The 18702-nt window shown below is 34.7% G+C and overlaps 1 protein-coding gene and 2 long non-coding RNA genes across 3 annotated transcripts in view; 2 read left to right on the plus strand and 1 right to left on the minus strand.

The window, feature by feature from the left end:
- Nucleotides 1-18702, plus strand: part of LOC136806299 (uncharacterized) — a 58640-nt gene that overhangs the window by 25215 nt on the left and 14723 nt on the right. The window lies entirely within an intron of this gene.
- On the minus strand, nt 1489-5223 carry LOC136806308 (uncharacterized). The gene is made up of 3 exons (XM_067062862.1): nt 5139-5223; nt 4359-4416; nt 1489-1818 (listed from the first exon to the last, which is right to left on the minus strand). The coding sequence occupies exons 1-3, from the start codon at nt 5205-5207 to the stop codon at nt 1535-1537; spliced, it is 411 nt and encodes a 136-aa protein (XP_066918963.1). The 5' UTR covers nt 5208-5223; the 3' UTR covers nt 1489-1534.
- On the plus strand, nt 6514-7680 carry LOC136806309 (uncharacterized). The gene is made up of 3 exons (XR_010846553.1): nt 6514-6581; nt 6811-6913; nt 7445-7680. It is a non-coding gene; the product is annotated as an uncharacterized lncRNA (long non-coding RNA).

An 18702-nucleotide genomic window follows, 5' to 3' on the forward strand; every position in this document is an offset into this window, starting at 1 on the left:
TCCCAAAAATTAATAAGCGGGGGGGGGGGCTGGAATAAGAATGTCCTGGGTGGAAAATTTTCGAAAAATTAATTAGCGGGGGGGACGGCTATTATTAGGTACCCGAGAGTAACTACGCAAAAAAAACTTGATTTACAGGGCTGTAAAGTACGGAACTCAGGAGCTTTTGGAGTTTTAGTCTTGAAATTTTCACCAGTGATGGGTAAATTTGGGCTAAAAAGTGCCTAAAAAGGGGATTCGGTTGGAATTGCTTAATTAGTTTTTTCAAATATTAAAATAATATATATTGATGATATATTGAAAAAAAAGTTAGCTATCAAGGCCGGTCTCCACTTGCGCGCGCTTCGATCGCACTTCTTCGAGCAAAGCTTCCACGCTATCGAAGCAACTCCATTGGTGCGATCTGAGGTAACGGTGGAAAAAAGTTGAAATGTGTTCAACTTTTTTTTCAAGCACGCGCTACATTTTTATGACGTAGTCTTTTTTCCAAGCAAAAAGGATTGAAGCCAAAAGGTGCGATCGCAGCGCGCCCCGGGGGGGGCAGCTGGGCAAAAAGACCGACGGGTATGTGCGGGTCCTAAGGGTACCTTTTCCAATATGTTTAAAATGCGCTGTAAGGGTCGGAAAAACTAGAGATGCACTGTAAGGGTAGAAATTTCAGAAAATTTTTGAAAAATCTAGATATTTTGACCAAAAATGCTAGAATTTTGACCATCTTTTGCACGAAAAGGATCGAAAATTTTGGGGAAAATGCACTCTAAGGGTATGATTTTCACTGATTTTTGCTGCACTGTAAGGGTGCAATTTTAAAAGCCAATTTTTGGCCCGCACATACCGTCAGTCCGCAAACCCAGTGCCCCCCCCCCCCCCCGGCAGCGCGCGTAAGTGGAGACAGGCCTTTAGAGCGGGCAAATAAATAGTTGGCAGTTAAAGGTTCCGTTTCATACCAGACACATTTTATATAAGGATGGTGTCTCCTTATTGTTATATTGTGCTGATATAATAAAAAAATGTTTTTATTTCCTCTTTCTGACCAATCTTGCTCCACATCCGTGTAAATTCAATGTGAAAAAGCTTGTAAATTGAAATTGATGAGTATGCAAACGATATCACTCTTATTTAAAAACAAAACCTATAAAGTCTTTGTTCGAGAAAGATTCAAAGATTCAAAGAATTCATTGCATTGTCAAAATAGGGGGGAAATAGGGCAATATATGTACTTTAAACAGCCAACTTTTTGCCGACTTAATTTCACAATATAGGCATGTCGAAAAGTGAGCCGTCTTAATTCTTTCCACTGAAATTCATACTCAGCCCAGTCTTTCAATTCTTGCCATGCGTAAATCCTTTTTCTAACGAAAACACCCCCAAAAAAGCCGGGATTATTTGACCCCTCTCTGTTACTCAAAACGAGACTCAAAAAGTTTTGAACGGAAGGAAAAGTCACGTCAACAAAAACTCTACAAAATGTCGGGGGAATTCCCCTAAGACACTAAAGTAAAATTTTACTGAAAAAAGCTGTGTTTTATAAACTTTACAAATAACGTTTAACGTAGATAAAAACACTCTCCCCTGCTTCTACAATTTCTTGTCGCGGTAATTCTTCAATATGCTCGGGCGTTGATGGGTGAATCTTGAATTCAAACACCCAGCATTTGTTTAAATGTGTATGATAAAACATGCGACAGCCTTTGGCAAAACAATCATCATAACATTGCATGAGGGTATATGCTCCTCTATCGAATGTTATATTCCAACCAATGGTTTGGATAGGGTAATGTTTGTACTGTATCAAGTTGCTGTCCATGAAGTGGTGATCTTAAAGGTATAAATAAGTAAAGTACCTTAGAGGAACTAATTACTGTGGTAAAGTCTCTCTTAATATAATTTGCAGCGGAGACAAAAAAGACTAACTTTTGATATAAAATTCGAATTAGATAGCAGTTTTGTGCTTGTTGTAAAGACAAATTGTGCAATAATCATCATTTCCACACGAGTGACTCTTTGATCTTTGAACATCAGCAATGTCAAAAAAATTAAAAAAAAATTTTCAATCAAAAGATATAGTCGAAAGTTTATCACTAAAGCTTTTTTCACATGTACGTAAAATCTTACTTTAGACCTTACAGAAAATCGTTCTTAAGGTTGTCTTTTGGGAATTTCCCCGCCCTTACGTACAGTTTTTGTCCCAGTGACTTTTCCTTCCGTTCAAGTATTTTATACTTTTCCTTCCGTTCAAAACTTTTTGAACGTAAGCAAACTCTACATAAGGCCTTTGTTTTTATTTTGTTATTGTTGTTGGTTTTAAGGTTTGTCGCTGTTTTGTTTTGTTGGTTTTCAACTTTTGTCCTTGTTGCGTTAAGTTGGTGAAAATGATTTCTCGCTCTGTTTGAATGTTTTTGATTTTTAGTTTGACACGCGTTTTCTGAATTTTAATTAGCTTTTTCAGATTAAAACACTCTTCAAGGTCTTAAGTAAAATTTTACGTACATGTGAAAAAGATCCACCAAAAAGCAACAAAAAAAAGTCTATTTTTAAGTCGACCAAGGCAAAGTTTTAAGCTGTATTTTTTGACTGAATAGATATTTTTTGAATTTTTTTCCCATTTATGACCTTCTAAGATTGAAGAATCTCTGAAATAAAAATGAAGATCATAGGATCTTTATAAGTAGTTGATTTTTTTCTTCTTCATTTTCATTTTCATTTTTCTATTTTTTAAAGTTTTTTCTTTTTTGATAATATTCCACTCTGGATTATCTTTTAAACGAGCACAAAACCGTTTTCTAATTTGAATTCTATCTTATAAAAGTTACAGCCTTTTTTGTCTCCGCTGCAATTTATATTGACACAGACTTTAACTAATTTTTGTGGAACTAATTTTCGCGTTGCAAGGGTATGAGACTAATTTTTGCGAAACTAATTTTTGCGATTGACACCCAAAAAACGCGAAAATTAGTTCCCGTGAAAATCAGTTACCGCGAAAATTATTTCCCTCAAGGTAGTAATCTCACCGTCCAAAAAGATTTGCCTTTTATCGGAAAGGGCTATCTAGGCAAGTGAATGGTACGGATAAGTGCCTTTTCTGGAACCTGGGGAAGGAAAAGGCGTGATGCGTGACTTTGTTACGCTATTTTTTGCATATTGGAGTCTCTTTAAGGGCTCCGACCATAGTGAGTTTTTAATATTTGCCACGTACAAAATATAAATTTCTACTTGATGTAGCAAACAAAGCTGTGGTATGTTATACATTTTCTGTTAGACCAACCATCCTTTAGTCTGAAAATTTAAGAATCACAATGAAAAACTTTGATGAAGAAGAAAATGAAGACTTTTGCGAAGATCAGTATTTCAACTTTGAAGACCTTATTTTCGGCGAAGAAAAAACATTTCGAAAAGATTTTTGCGTTAGAAGGTGTGTCGTTAACCGAACTAAAAAAAGATTTTCGGAAAATTTTTGTTAAAGCTTCTTCGTCTCAAAATCTTGAAAATCAGCAGTCTTTGACCAATTCTTCATCCCAATTTTTCGTTCAAAAAGAGTCATCATAACTTTTGATACATCAATTTAGAAAATGTTTCCGAATATTCAATTAGTTCATTTTTTTGCGGATAATTGAAAAAAAACTCGAAAGAAAAACGTTAATTGCTCATTGAAGCTTAACATTTTTTGTATAAGAGTGTAATATAACATTTGATTAACGTTATTTTAAAGTACATAACGTCATTTTTGTAGTTAAATTCTTATTTACTCTCGATAGAATAAATTTCCAAACAACTTGTAAAAGCAATTTTTGGTTAAAAGTACCAAGGAACCCAAAACAAAGGTTTTATCTTCAAATCCCTAAACAAATTTTTTGACTGTAGTCAGATTCCTTAACTTTTAAAAATTTGTTCAAGTTAAGGAGTATGGTTTCTATGGCCTTAACCGTAGGGACCATTAAACTTGCTTGAGTTAAGATGACATTCGAGTTGTAGAGGTCTCGAATTATGGAGACTACAATCATGGTCGAAATAGAATGAGAATTCCGGTTATTTTAACGTTTTTCAAGATTTAAAGTTCTGGCGAGAAAGTCGATTTTAACTTTAAGTCTCTTTAACTTAATCGAATATTTCAATTTGGGAGGGGTTGGCAGACTTCCAGGCTATATTCTGAGCCTTATTGGACTATTTTTGAACTTTTGGATCCTGAGATCCTAAGGTCGTAAGTCTTAAGTCTAGTGTTAAAACTCAGAGTTAAAACTTTACCCTTCAAACCTACTTTAGAGCACTTACAAATCGATTGTGGTTTCAAAACACCCCGGTGGATTTCCCTTTTTTCTCAAATATTACGACCATGATTGTATACTGTAGTGAAAAACTACCTTTTGTTCCGCTGTTGAAGCGGGGAAGTGTTCCTATTGTACCAGCAGGTATTTCATCCTAAACAGAAAAATAAAATAATTTTTTATTGTGAAATTTCGTGCTCTTAACCCAAGTTAATTATTGTAGCTTTCTTTCTTTTCATTCCAGGAACACATTTTACCGGTATAGATATGCTTAACTTAGGGTCAAAATATCAACAACGGACGCGTAATGGGTCATATTAGTTTTCATCCATACAAGAGGGTAGACGAACATTTCTAAGTGATTTAAGGAAAGTTTTTCAACTTTTCCAGGGATCTGATTTAATTTTCGATGAGTTAAAGTTATTCTAAAATTACTAGGGGTTAAGATGATTTTTTTCTTTTATCAGGTTAACGACAAGATACCTTAACTGGATAAATTTTGGCGTGGATTTAATTTGGCGATTGGCCAAAATAGGATTTTTGGCGGGGATTTAACCATTTGGCGAATTGGAAATTTTGTGACACTGAAATGGGTAAAAATTACTCAAAAATATAAAAGTTGTGATTTTTCACATAATTCTCTTTTTGTTAAATTTGGCGGGGATTTAAGTTGGAGAATTGCCGAATTTGGAAATTTTAGCGAGGATTTAATTTTGCGAATTTTGGCACAATTCGCCAAATTCGCCAAATTTAATCCCCGCCAAAATTTATCCACTTAAGGTATTGTAGTTTTCTGAATTATCTTTTCAACGGTATATTATGTGTTAGAATTGAAGCATTGATAAAAACATACATAACAAGAAAAACAATTCTTACATCTCCGATTGCTACCGTGGGAATTAAACACGTGACCAATAATAACCAATAATAATCATGTAAATCCATTGTCAATAAATTCTCTAAGAGGTACCGTAGGATGGTTTAATTTTTTAATTCCTGGCTAAAATTTCCTATTGGAAGCCTGGCGGGGCTTGGCAGATGAGGGGTATATGTGGGGATGGGGCCTCCAAAAACCGACCCTTAGAGAAAATGATTTTTGTGACACTTAGAAAGAATTTTTTGAAAAATTTACTTTGACTTTTGAAAAATTCTCTACCCTTAGAGAGAATTTTTTACAATTTTTTCACTCTAAATAAAAAAATTTCGTGAATTTTCCGACCCTTAGAGAGACTTTGAAAGGTGAAAAAACTTACCCTTACCGTCCGCACATACCCAGCACCAATTCTTGCCTAAGTACCCCCCCCCACTGGGCGAAATCATAGATTTCCCAAATTGTAAATATAGTAAAACTGTATATAAAAAACAGTATTTCAATGAATTTCAAGCGGACTTTGAAAGTCCACCTTTCGAACGTGTAAATATCTGAAATATATTGAAAAAATATGATAATTCAAGGATTTCCATCTATTTGAAAGATGATCTTTACTATATTTCAATATTTTGAAAATATGAAATTTTCATGTCGTTAAAATCTCTTGAAATATGAATTTCACTAAATTTACAATTTTTGAAATATGAGAGCGCCAATCTAAAATGGCGGCATAGATCTTAAACCGGGGGTCAATAGAAAACCAATATGATTCGTATGATATCAGTATTTACAATGTAAATATGTTTTAGAAGATTACTCCAGTTTAGTTTTGAATTCACTCGAATAATTTTAATTCGAAGAACGCCTAATTGTATGGTGTCTATGTTATATTTTTGAGAGTATCTTAAGCAAAATTTAATAATGTAACCCCCTGACCAGATGCCAGATTCGCTTTACGAAATCAAAACATTCAAAACAAGTTTTCAATTTTGTGGTTTCTTTGATTTGAGTGTTAAAAAGTTGGAGTGGTGGAAGTGATAAGCTGATCTGGAGTCTGGTGTAAGAAAAATGGAAAGGAGAAACTTAATTCAACCACAAAATCATGATGTGTAAGTATTACTTCACCGATTTATATCTAGTTTTTGCTATTTCTATATATCCTAAACTAAGGGTCGATCAGACAACACTCATTTAAGGATTTTTTTGCATCTTTTTGCATTTTGTTTCTTTAATTTGCCTTTGCGATTTGTCATGTCATTCACCCAGATCAGGGGTATATTTTCTACTTTTTTTTTACTTTTTTGTAAATGTTGTTTTCCTTTGCTGTTCATTTGTTATTGTTGTCAAAATGTTTGACTCTTTTGTCTTTCTACACTACAGGTCGTGACGTGATGCTGTATATCATAACATAAACTCCACGAAACCATTTCTCGTCAAGTAAATCAAGGGTAAGTAAGGAAATTATCTGCTTATTTGTATTCTACTTTTTTTAAAAGAACTATAAGCTAGATAATTTGTTATATATGTAGGTATTTCAATTTTTTTTGAGCAATGAAATGATTTTGGCAAAGCTTTCTTCTCAATTTTTGACTATTCTGAGATATGATTAAAATGATTATCTTTGTTTGTGAATGAATGATGGAGCAATATACATCAGTTTTGTTTCTTTTTACGCAGGTTAAATGACTTAATCAATCACTGAAACTGTACAACTCTCTGCACCATAAAGGAAAAATCCAGATAGCCTACACCACATGATCTGACAGACAAAACGAGAAAGGTATTTATCACAGAATTAAATTAATTTTTTTCAACAATTCTTAGTCCATTTGCTTTACAAGGTAACCTTTTCTCTCGAAACTAGAGATAAAATAAAATTTCCCGGAGGGGGGGGGGCACTTAGTCAAAATTGGGTATGGGGACGTTTTGCTGGGCAGGGTCCCTTTTTTATACTATATCTAACAGGGTGCAAAATTTTCCAATTTTCAAGATGAGTTTCTTATAGGGTCGAATGTTTTGATTATTTTGGACACTTTTCAGGGTGGAAATGAGAAAATTTGAAAGTTTTTCGGCTACTTTTATTAATTTTTGCCATTCCAGGGTGAAAATGAGAGATCTTTTAATTTTTTATTCTGACAGGGTTCCAATTTTGCCAAAAGTTCACATCTGATAGGATCAACTTTTCAGTCTCCAGTGGTACTTCCCCGTTGACCGTCAAGGTCAGAGCCCTTGGGTTAATTTCGTGATAAGATTCATATTTTTACTTTTGATAGTTTGACCATATTATTATCGATTTTCAATTTTTCTTCAGAGAACACCATGAACTGACACGATCTTTGAAGAAAGCTGATTGACTTATGATCCTGAAATCGAGTTATTTGGCAAGTGACGGTTACTGATTTCTTTGATGTTTTGAGTGTTTGTTTCAAGAGCTAAAAGTTGCTTGAAATAGGATACTGATCTTGGAATTTTAATAAAGAAAGTTTGACCAAAGTTTAACTTATTTGACTAATACTCTTAAGTTTTTGCCCTCATACATTGTATACAAAGCATTTGTATTTTTCTGTATTTTTTTACCTTGTAATTTATGTTATCTAAATATTAAATTTACTTTATCTTATTTAATATGAATTTTTAGTTCTTCTAATCTCTATCAGACCGCAAGCAACTAGTCAAGGTTAACTCAGCTAAATCAACTACTGACCATGTCATAAGTGGAATTCCTCAAGGAAGCGTACTTGGGCCTCTGCTCTTTGTTATCTACATAAACGATTTGCCAGAAAAGGTAGTCTCCGATGCATTTCTCTTTGCCGACGATACGAAGATAGTGAAAATAATCAATTCTATTAGAGACTCTCTAGTTGTTCAAAAAGATATCTGTGAATTGGAAAAGTGGTCCCGAGATTGGTTACTAAAGTTTCATCCTGACAAATGCCATGTCTTGACTATAGGTAAATTTGCTAATATTAAGCATGCACACAGATACCAACTTGGAGGTAACGAACTTGAACATGTTTTTGAAGAAAAAGACCTAGGCATCTTGATTGACTCTGAATTATCTTTTGAGGAACATATCTCTAGACAAGTCAATAAAGCAAATTCTATCTTAGGAGTCATCCAAAGAAGCTTCAGTGACCTGAGTCCTTCGGCATTTTGCACATTGTATACGACCTTTGTCAGACCGCATCTAGAATATGCACAATCAGTATGGCAGCCGAAATTACGCCGCAGCGTTAATCTGATTGAAGGGGTCCAAAGACGGGCAACAAGACTGATTCCGCAGTATCGTAATCTCCACTATGAGGAGCGTTTACAAAGACTCAAGCTTCCATCTCTTGAGTTTAGAAGACTTTTCTGCGATATGGTCCAAATGTATAAGCATATCCATTTTTATGATCCAAAAACAACTCGGGACAAGCTAGTTAAAAGAACTCGTCCAGCCAGATTTCACGATCACGAATTCGTTCCAAACTTTGCTGCTGATGGTCTTCGAGGAGCGCAAACAAAGTCATTCTACTATAGAACAATCCCTACATGGAATGCATTGCCACGATTTGTCGTCGAGTCGACCTCCATTCACTTGTTTAAACAAAACCTTAATGAAGCGTGGAAAAGACACAAACTTAGATATTTAACAAATTAGAATTGTAATCAAACCGGTTCGTAGAGGCCCACCTCGGGCCTGTGAACTTGTATACTGTATAATAATAATAAAATAATAAAGATGTAATAGATCAGTAAAATGAAATGTAAACTAAAAAGTAACCTGTGTCTTCCTTCCTTTTTAGCTCTATTTTGATACATCGAAACTTAACATTTGCAATTTGGAAATCTTTTAAACTTTATGTTTCATCCTTGTGTAAAGATAATAATTATGAAAATTTTCCTTTGGGAAATGTTCTAAACTTGACATTACATTCCATGGAAAGTTAGTAAATGTAATATTTCCCTTGTTGAAAACTTCTAAACTTGAAATTTCATTATATGTAAAGTTAGTAAATATGATAATTCCATGTGTCAGGAAATGTCTGAATAGGAATTCTCCATCTTTACATTTCGTAGGAAATATGGTCTTTCAAAACGTATGAAATATATAGAAAATGTTAGATTTCCTATATATTTCCTACATTAGAAATCTATGATTTCGCCCAGTGCCACCCTGGATTGCAAGTTTCCAACAGAAAAAGACCGAGACTCTGGGTAGGTAAAAAAAAGTATATTCTACCTGCTAGGCGATAAGTCCGAGGCCGTATCTTTTTTGCCGGTGTACCGGTTGGCTGATAGACCCCGGAAATTTGCCAGGAATGTTTAACCGGGAATGAGAATGTTTAGCCTTTCCAAGGTATAATTCAATGTCAATAAAATGATAATTTTGGACTCAATTTGGACTTAATTTCTTAATTTCCAAGCCTTTATTTGCCCAATTATAATTGAAAAGAAAGTTAGTCCAAAAAATTTACAGCTGAAGAAAAGGAAGCTTTCGGATTGCTGTCAATTATTCTCGCAAGTTAACTATGAGTCAGACATCAGTTAGATGGTTTCAGTCCCGTCTTAACCCTCTCTAGACAGCTCTAGAAATGATAATAGCGGGTTCATGTATTTGCACTGACCCGCAAAATCGAGGACGGTAAAAGTGCTGATTTATCGTCGTCCTTAGTTGATCAGGATTTAGTCAAATCAGAAGCTAACCGTCTCCGTCGCAGAAAAACACGCATACATAAACTCACTAATGTTGTTTTGAAGTGACTTAAGTCTTAGTAGTCTCCAAAACTCAAAAGAAAATCATTTTAAGATATATTTTTATTTCAACTGATTATCAAAATTGAGATCGAAATTAGATTGCTGGCTAAATAAAAGTCTGTAAGAAAAATCTTTCCTATTTTGAGCTAAATTCACATCGTATCATTTGTATCATTTAAAAATATTGGAAAATTTTGACTATTTTTAATTAAAAAATGTAGCAATCAGTATGTAAAGATCTACACCTTTAATGAAAATATCATTCAATTATAATGTAAACATTATTTGATAATATTTAATAATTATTAGATTTTTTTATTATGATAATAATTAAAAATTGATAGATTTGAAAACTGAAACTAATTTGATTACATGACTTGGTAAATTCTTTCACGAGAACGCTTATCTCCTTTCCCGATAACAATGTCAGGGTACCTTATTGGTATTAAATTTCGCGGGTTACAAAATTTCGCGATTGCCAGTTTTTGGAAATTTTTGCGTGTATTAAATTTCGCGATTCGCTAAATTGGGCATTTTCAAAAAGTGGGGATAAAGCAAGATATTGACTGATTTCGCTTGAAACACAACGTATTGGGTGTAAACATACCAAAAATAGTAACAAAACTAGTGACAAAAATAGTAACTAAGTGTATCAAATAAGTATTTTCGATTTTCGGCCTTTTTTGAAAATTTTTCGCGTGGATTTAATTTCGCGAAATTTGACTTAAAAAATTGCGAAATTAAGGGATCATATGCAGTTGACGGTATCATTGGTTAAATTGTGGACCAGTGGGTTTCACTGGTCCATTTGTAATCCAAATAACTTATTTTGACCAAATTTTTTTTTACAGACCAGAGACTACCACTGGTCCACTATTTGCACCAAATCCTTGACTGGTCCACTATTTGCCCCAAATCCTCGACTAGTCCACTATTTGCCCCAAATCCTCGACTGGTCCACTATCTGCCCCAAATCCCCGACTGGTCCACTATCTGCCCCAAATCCCCGACTGGTCCACTATTTACCCCAAATCCTCGACTGGTCCACTATTTACCCAAAATATCTCCATGGTCCACTAAAAAAATATCTCACTGGTCCACTATTTGCCAAAAATATCTCACTGGTCCACTATTTACCCAAAATATCTCACTGGTCCACTATTTACCCAAAATATCTCACTGGTCCACTATTTACCCAAAATATCTCACTGGTCCACTATTTACCCAAAATGTCTCACTGGTCCATTATTTACCTAAAAAGTCTCACTGGTCCACTATTTACCCAAAATGTCTCACTGGTCCACTATTTACCCAAAATATCTCAATGGTCCACTATTTACCCAAAATATCTCACTGGTCATGTCCACTATCATGGTCCACTATTTACCCAAAATGTCTCACTGGTCCACTATTTACCCAAAATATCTCACTGGTCCACTATTTACCCAAAATATGTCACTGGTCCACTATTTACCCAAATTGTCTCACTGGTCCACTATTTACCCAAAATATCTCACTGGTCCACTATTTACCCAAAATATGTCACTGGTCCACTATTTACCCAAATTGTCTCACTGGTCCATTATATACCCAAGATCAAAAGGTTTGAACATTGGACGGCTCAGCGCGCGGCACTCCTGAAGTTTCAAACATCAATCAATCAAGTGATAATTATTGATCACTTCTTTAACGAATTTTGTTTAATCAACACCTCTAAAAAAGGACATGTTTGTTAGTGTTTGAAATTTACTTCCACAATTATAGAGATAATTACTTTATCTAAATTAATCAAACAAATCCCATATGATTTCCTTAGGTGAAAATAAAAAGGTGTGAGAAAATCTTTGAAAATTACAAAATTCAAGATTAGTCTTTTATGATTCTAATTTTAGACCGCCGGAGGCGGTTTCTTTAATACGTACGCTAATCTTGTTTTGCCTAGGCTCCTTCTACCATTTACTTTAACTAGATTATTCAGGTGTTTCATTTTTTTCACTGAACTTCTTTTATTCGGAATTGAATAATCGAGACATGAAAAATGACTATAATCAAATCTGTTTCAATGAATAATCTAAAATGTATCGGAAATGGTACGTAAGCGTTTAACTAAGATCTGATATGAACTGTGACAAAAGTAGCGTAATTTGACAAAATGATGTTGTATATTGACATAGATATTGACAGAATCGTAAAATATAAAGCCTGTCAACTCGACTACACCAAAAATATTCATCATCCTTAACAGGATGCTGAAAATGTGACTGGATATAAGATGACACCGATACAGAAGCTAGTGAAGCTCTGAGAGAATCTTTTTTTCTCTCGCCTACTTGCATTTAAATTAGTGTTCAGAGAAGCCCCTCCCCCCCCCGCGATTGGCGTGGCATGATCAAGGGTTTTTTACAGCGTGACAGCGTGAAAATTCAAAGAATTCGGCGTGATGGCGTTAAATAGAGTCGTGGCGTGATCGTGTAATCTGATGGAAGCGAGAAACGTCCATTAGCGTCTATCAATATAAAAAAGCTAATGGTCATGGGATCGAGGTTGAGGCGTGATGGCATAAAATTTACCGTTCAGCGTGATCGTGAAAAATTATACCATAGGTCCTATGGCCTGATACTAAACCTTTTCATAATAGACTTTCGCTGCAATACAATTAGAGACCATTTTCTTCGTCCGTCGGCCCAAACCATGTTTTAATTTCTTTCATTGAACAAAAGCAAGGATGATGTTGACTATTCAGGACCGGGAGCATGGCCTTCCACTTTCTTGCAAAATCAGCAAAGCACAAAACAAATTTTATTGTAACATAAATAAGAAGTGCAACCGAATCGTACACTAAATTTGTATAAAGCTCCCCGTCTATCAAATCCAGTTATGTCTAACATACAAATCGAGAGCTTTTATTTGTCAAAATTGTGTCGTGATCCTCCTGATGTGTGTTCTTAAGAAGGATAAGTTTATGTAAATAGGTAACCCAGTTTGTACTTTTCATTGTTCTTTTGATTTCTGTTAAACAAAAAAGATAATTATTACTGTTATTTGCTAAAGCTTGATTCATCCATTTCTTTCCGATTAAACCTTCAACGCCACTATAAAATCTATTTTTAAACATCAAATTTTCGAACTCTTTTGGCCTTTCCACGAAGCATTTGTATAAGTATACGGACAATAAAACCTCTGAGTCAATTCTAAGCCACCGCGTGTTGGCCCAAATTACTTAGAGATAAAAATTACAAACAATCAGTCTCCTTAAATCAAGCTCGGAAAGGTTCAAGAGTTTTTGGCATACGCCTAGATATAGGCTTATTTGGATAGTGACCAGTGGACCAGTGACATATTTTGGGTAAACGATGGACCAGTGACATATTTTGGGTAAATAGCGGACCATTGAGATATTTTGGGTAAATAGTGCTCTTAAATTGTTTTTTTGGGCAAAGTTTTAGTTTAATTCAACTATGAAATTTTTTGAACTCTGACATATAATAATGAAGTTTACTTTTAGAAAATATATTTCCTAACTCTTTCAAAACTTGATCATCTCAATTAAAAAAATAGTCAAACAAAAAAAATTGAGGTTTTGCCCAGAACCATAAGGTGAATCTGCAATCGAAAATATCAAACCATCTTATTATCCCTGTAACTGTTCTGGACAGATACATTTGCTTTAGCTTTGAAGCAGTGTTAATTTATTTTTTTTATGATCAAAAAAAGTTTAGTTTTTCTCAGTTCTTCAATTTATCCAAATTACTATCTAAACTATGCAGAAGAAATTAAATAAGTTTTTAATACTTTTTGACCATTCCTAATTCTTTATAAATAAATTTTTTTAAATAAATAATAATTTTTAAATAAAATCTTTAAAGAAATATTTTTGAATAAAATTTTTAAAGAAATATTTTTGAATAAATTTTTTGACGAATACCCCGCAATGTTATTTTTTGTAAGAGCAACGGAAATTTTATTTTCAAGTGAAGATTGTTTCAGATTGTTTGAAAAGACATGAAACTGTCAGTATTGATACAATAATTTTCACTACTTCAACTATCATAAATTTCATTATAAATATTTTTGGAGAGTACTTATATCATTACAAAAAAAGCGTGCACTTACAAAATGACCTTAAATAATGCTTAAAATAAAAACTTTATGCGACTAAATAAAAATATTATAAACAAAGTCACAAAAATGATTTGCCGTAGAACGTACTTTTTCCACCCGACCTTTCAGCAGGAGACCCTTTCATTGGATCCAAACTTCACGTCATCATTTAATGAAATCCTTCCTATGTAAACTACTCAAAAAAGATACCAACTGCCTCAAGCACTTTAATAATCCGCCCAACAAGGCTCAAAAACGATTACCGCCCTATATCCCTCCACCCAACCACTGACTCAAGAGATGGATGGAACTTTTCCAGACTTTTTTTTACTTTTTATTGACTTTTTTGATGACTTTTTCTTAACTTTTTTGGAACGGCGTAAGAGAATTTTTTGAGTGATTTACTCCTATCGCTTAGACCAAGCGTTTTCTTTGTTGGAACTGCACCCAAATGTAATTGATCGATAATATTGTTGAATTCAGAGCCTCTTGGCGAGTCAAGGGCCTCTTGGTGAGTTTAGGGTCTCTCGGTGAGTTCAGGGCTTCAGCCAATAGATAAAAACAATCTCTTCGGGATCATTTTCCTTGTAAGGTGATTCCAACAACTCGTTGTCCAAAAACTTCTTTTCAAAAATCGTGCATTTCTTTAAGGTTGTATGGTAAAGCATTTTGCATCGATCTTCGAAACATTTATCATAACATTCAACTAACGGTATTTTACCAAACGTTTTATTCCAGCCGTTCATTTGTATTGGGTAAGAGAGCCGTTGGTGTAATTGGCTTTCCATGATATAACCATCACCTGAAATATAAAAACATAAATGTGATACTCTTCCATAGTCTTCAACTAAAATGGGCTTTTCCAGATATATTCCGTGCCCCCCCCCCTGTTGAGGATATCGGATATCCAAAACTACCTTAAAGGAAGAAATTTTGGCCAAATTTTCTTTCCGCCAAAATTTCTTCCTTTAAGGTATATATAACGTCGACTTTCTCTTATTCGATCTTCAAGGGACCAAAAAATTTATTCGGATTAGAGAAAGATTCGAATTGCAGAGGGCAATTTAAACTACAATCTAAGGGGACCAAAATTTTAGTTCGAACTACAGAGAGATTCGAATTAGAGAGAGTTTATTGTATACACAGATTCGGATTAATCTACTTAGGAATCTTAAACCAAATCTCTAGCAAGCTGCAGCTGTTCCTAACTGACATGAATATCACCTACAAAATAAAAACAAACACGAAACTATATGAGCAGGTCAAAACGAAATCTTTGAAGCCTCCGGTTCTTAACATTTTGAGTTTTAATCCTAAGAAGGGTTTTAAAATGTTCTTAATACACTCTTCTCGAGATGCATAAATTTATTGTTGTCCTCGTTTTCAAACAGATTTCATTGCTATAAAATTATACATTTAAACCAATTTAAATTCCCAAAAGGCAAACATTAACTCTAAAACAAAAGTACTTGAAATTCAAAATGTCTCATGAGGTGTAAACAACACAACTATCATTGTGAATATGTAATTTTATAGCAATGAAATCTGTTTGAAAACGAGGACAACAATAAATTTATACATCTCGAGAAGAGTGTATTTCACCAAAGTAAGTATTTTTGTGCGATTTCAAAGAGACTGAGTGTATTAGAATATAAAGCTTTATAATGTTCTTAACTTGTTCTTAATATTTAGGCCATCGACGCCTTATGTTCTTATATAGTTTGTTATCATAAAAAAAACATGTAGCTCCATTTTAGTTGTACCTTTAAAATCTTTGAATTTGCAGATGAAATATCCATTTTGATTGCATAGTATATCATCCCAATTATATATTTCATGTCTGTTAGTTACTGCAAGACAATGTTCAGCTCCTTTGTTATTGTTTGGTTCTATTCCGGCCCAGGCCTCAAAAGACCAAGGTGTGCCATCTAACCACACCCATTTCCCTTCATGCGGTTCGTCAGTACCTCCAATAAAGGCGGTTCCAATTTTTCTGAAAAATTAAAAAGACAAAAAGGGTGTTTTTGAAAACTGTTAGATTTTTTTAACATTATACATACAAGTAATGTAGTACTCTGTACCAGGGTGTGTCTCGCGTTTAAAGCTTCGTAGTACACTCTGTGCGCATTGTCTGTTTGATAAAAAAATTGCCGTACGGAGACCTCTGTGATGAAGTATGATTTATAAATAGAAACACTTCTTTCGTCGTCTCCCCCATCTCACAAACACTTTTCAAAAAACGAAAATAGATGAAAAAAACAAATTACTTTCCGGGGTGTGAAAATTTATTTATTTATTTATTAAAGGATTGAGGTTCAAGGCGCGCCGTGGGCCTCTAAGAACCTATCTTTTTTACAAATGCTTGTTGTTATAATTTTCTTTAGGTATAGTTTTGTTCTGGGGCTTCTCCTGACTTTAAATTGAATAGTTTTGTCTTTCATTTGAGCATTGAGCTCGCGTGCTCTCTTGCAAAATTCTTTGATTGTCAATCGTTCCAAAATCGTGAGGTCTTCTGTTGCTCTATAGGGTGAAGGATGGCCTTTGTATGTCGTGATGGTTCTCAAGACTTTGTTCTTGTCTTCTTCATTTTCAAACACTACCTTGATTGGTCGATACCTCCCTTCCTCCTCTCTCTCTTCCGTGAATACTCCAATCCTCTGTGTGTTTACAATTTTTATGTCCTTGATACCCGTTGTAATCCAAGGATTCTGTGCTTGATAAATTTCTCGTCGTAAATTTTCGTTGTATTCTCGGGATCCTCCAAATGTTCTTTGATTCCATGGAAAATTAGGTTGCACGCTGTGGATTGTTGTTTGCCGACTGTTTTACTTCGAGTTATTTTCTCCACCTTATTCGATTGTTGATTCATATGTTTGGATACAGCTTCAGCATAACTAACCTCTTTCAGCTCGTGCTTCTTTTCGATTATGATGTTCTCGATCTTTGTTTCTATCTTCTTCTCGAGTATGCTCATCTTTGCTTCGATGCTTTCTTTGATTTCTTTTGTAATAACGTTAACGTCTTTTGATCTCAGTTGGGAGATTTCTTCATTTTGTACTTTCATGACGTTTTCACATGCTTTAATTTCCTTTTGAAGTCCTTCGATTTTGGTGTTTTTGCATGTTTCAACTCGTTCCATCAGCTCTGGTGAGATCTAAACGCAACTTTGACATTGGAAACTTCGAGATTTAAACGTTAAGCAAATATGTATTTGGTAGATTGGTAGCTGGGAACAGTTATAATGAACATCTCGGTGGTACTTCCTGCAGGTCAGAGTGTCTTTTGGTGTCGTTTCTTCTCTAATAATGCATTTTGTTGGGGTGCAAACCTCATTTTCAAGCGGCAATTCTTGGTCATTTTCATCGATTTTTTCCTCCATTTTCCTTGCGAGATTCACCAACTTAAAAAAAGACGTCTTGATGCAAAAAAGTATTTGACGTAATACTCAAATGCATGGGACCCTTATAGGTTGCACATACCTTACACCATTTTGGCTTTTGATACCGTTGTCGAAAATTTTTTCTTGTAAGCTCATTACTAGTTTCCGTAAAAGCTGATCGCGACGCCGACCGCGCCACTAAAGATTGATAGGTTATTGGAAAGAGGAGTAATGAATTAATACCTTTTGATTAATTCTTGTGTGATGAATATACTTTCTTCTTTCTTATGGATACTGGCAAGAAAACCATCAAATTTTCGACAAAAATCCTTTGCACTGTACCATGTTTCAGTATAAAGTGAAAAGTAATACTGAAATCCATCATGATCGACCAAATCTAGATAAAGAAATCGTACACTTTTTTTATAACAACAAGAATATTTTTTGTTGAGGCTCGACTGTTCTTATTTCTTTTGACACTTTGAGTCTCAAATTGTTCTTATCGTGTTCTTATTTATAGGGTGAAAGGGTGCTACTTTGACCCCTAAATTGTTTGATATTGAGTAAGGCTCAGCAGGGGAAGGAAATCAAATAGTGAATCTAGATTACTTAAGTCCACTTGGTAAAAGTGATCATAGCTCGTTAGCGTTCAAATTTGCTTAAGAGACTGGAAACAAAGTTACAAGAAAGCATCCGTGGAAACATCAGTGGATGATCTTTGGGAAACTTTCAAAGAAGCTATACTCGACCTCAGAAATAGGTTTGTACCACTGAAAGAAGTAGGTAACAGCTTTTGGAAGAATAAAGGCAAAATCCCTATCAAAAAGGACCTGCGAGATGAAATCAAGAGAAAGAAATTGCTGAATAGAAGGTGGTTAAGATCTTCACCTCTCTACCGAGATCATCAACGCGCCAACTATGTACTCGCAAGGAATAGAGTAAATCGAATGCTGGTGAAGGCACATCGGGCATATGAGAAGAGTATCTGTGACAAATCCAAAGAGAAACCCAAGATCTTTTGGTCTCACGTAAGAAGTAAACTCAAATCAACAATTGGAGTTTCGCCACTTCTTCAGAACCCTGACGATAAATCGTCTCTTAAACATGACGACCACGAGAAGGCAAACATCTTGCAAAAGCAGTTTTGTAGTGTCTTTACTGATGAGCCAGAGGGTGAATTACCAGATTTCCCTGCACGAACAGATAAGAAGATTAGTGATCTACTCGTCACCGAGGAGATGATGAAGAAACAGATAAAACTGATTGACACCAACAAATCCTTTGGTCCAGATGAAATTCATCCCAAAATGTTGGTAGAATTGGTCGACCACGTAGCCGAGCCTTTGGCG

The sequence above is a fragment of the Clytia hemisphaerica genome, unplaced genomic scaffold, assembly GCF_902728285.1.
Source record: "Clytia hemisphaerica strain Z4C2 unplaced genomic scaffold, Clytia hemisphaerica genome assembly, whole genome shotgun sequence".
Classification (NCBI taxonomy): Eukaryota; Metazoa; Cnidaria; class Hydrozoa; order Leptothecata; family Clytiidae; genus Clytia; species Clytia hemisphaerica.

Bases quoted from the DNA above. Each gene is read 5' to 3' on its own strand.
- LOC136806308 (XM_067062862.1), bottom strand. From the start codon at position 5,207: ATGGATTTACATGATTATTATTGGTTATTATTGGTCACGTGTTTAATT. The intron at 4,417-5,138 runs GTAAGAATTGTT...TTTTCTGTTTAG, and splicing joins CCACGGTAGCAATCGGAGAT to GATGAAATACCTGCTGGTAC. The intron at 1,819-4,358 runs GTAGTTTTTCAC...TATACCTTTAAG, and splicing joins CTTCAACAGCGGAACAAAAG to ATCACCACTTCATGGACAGC.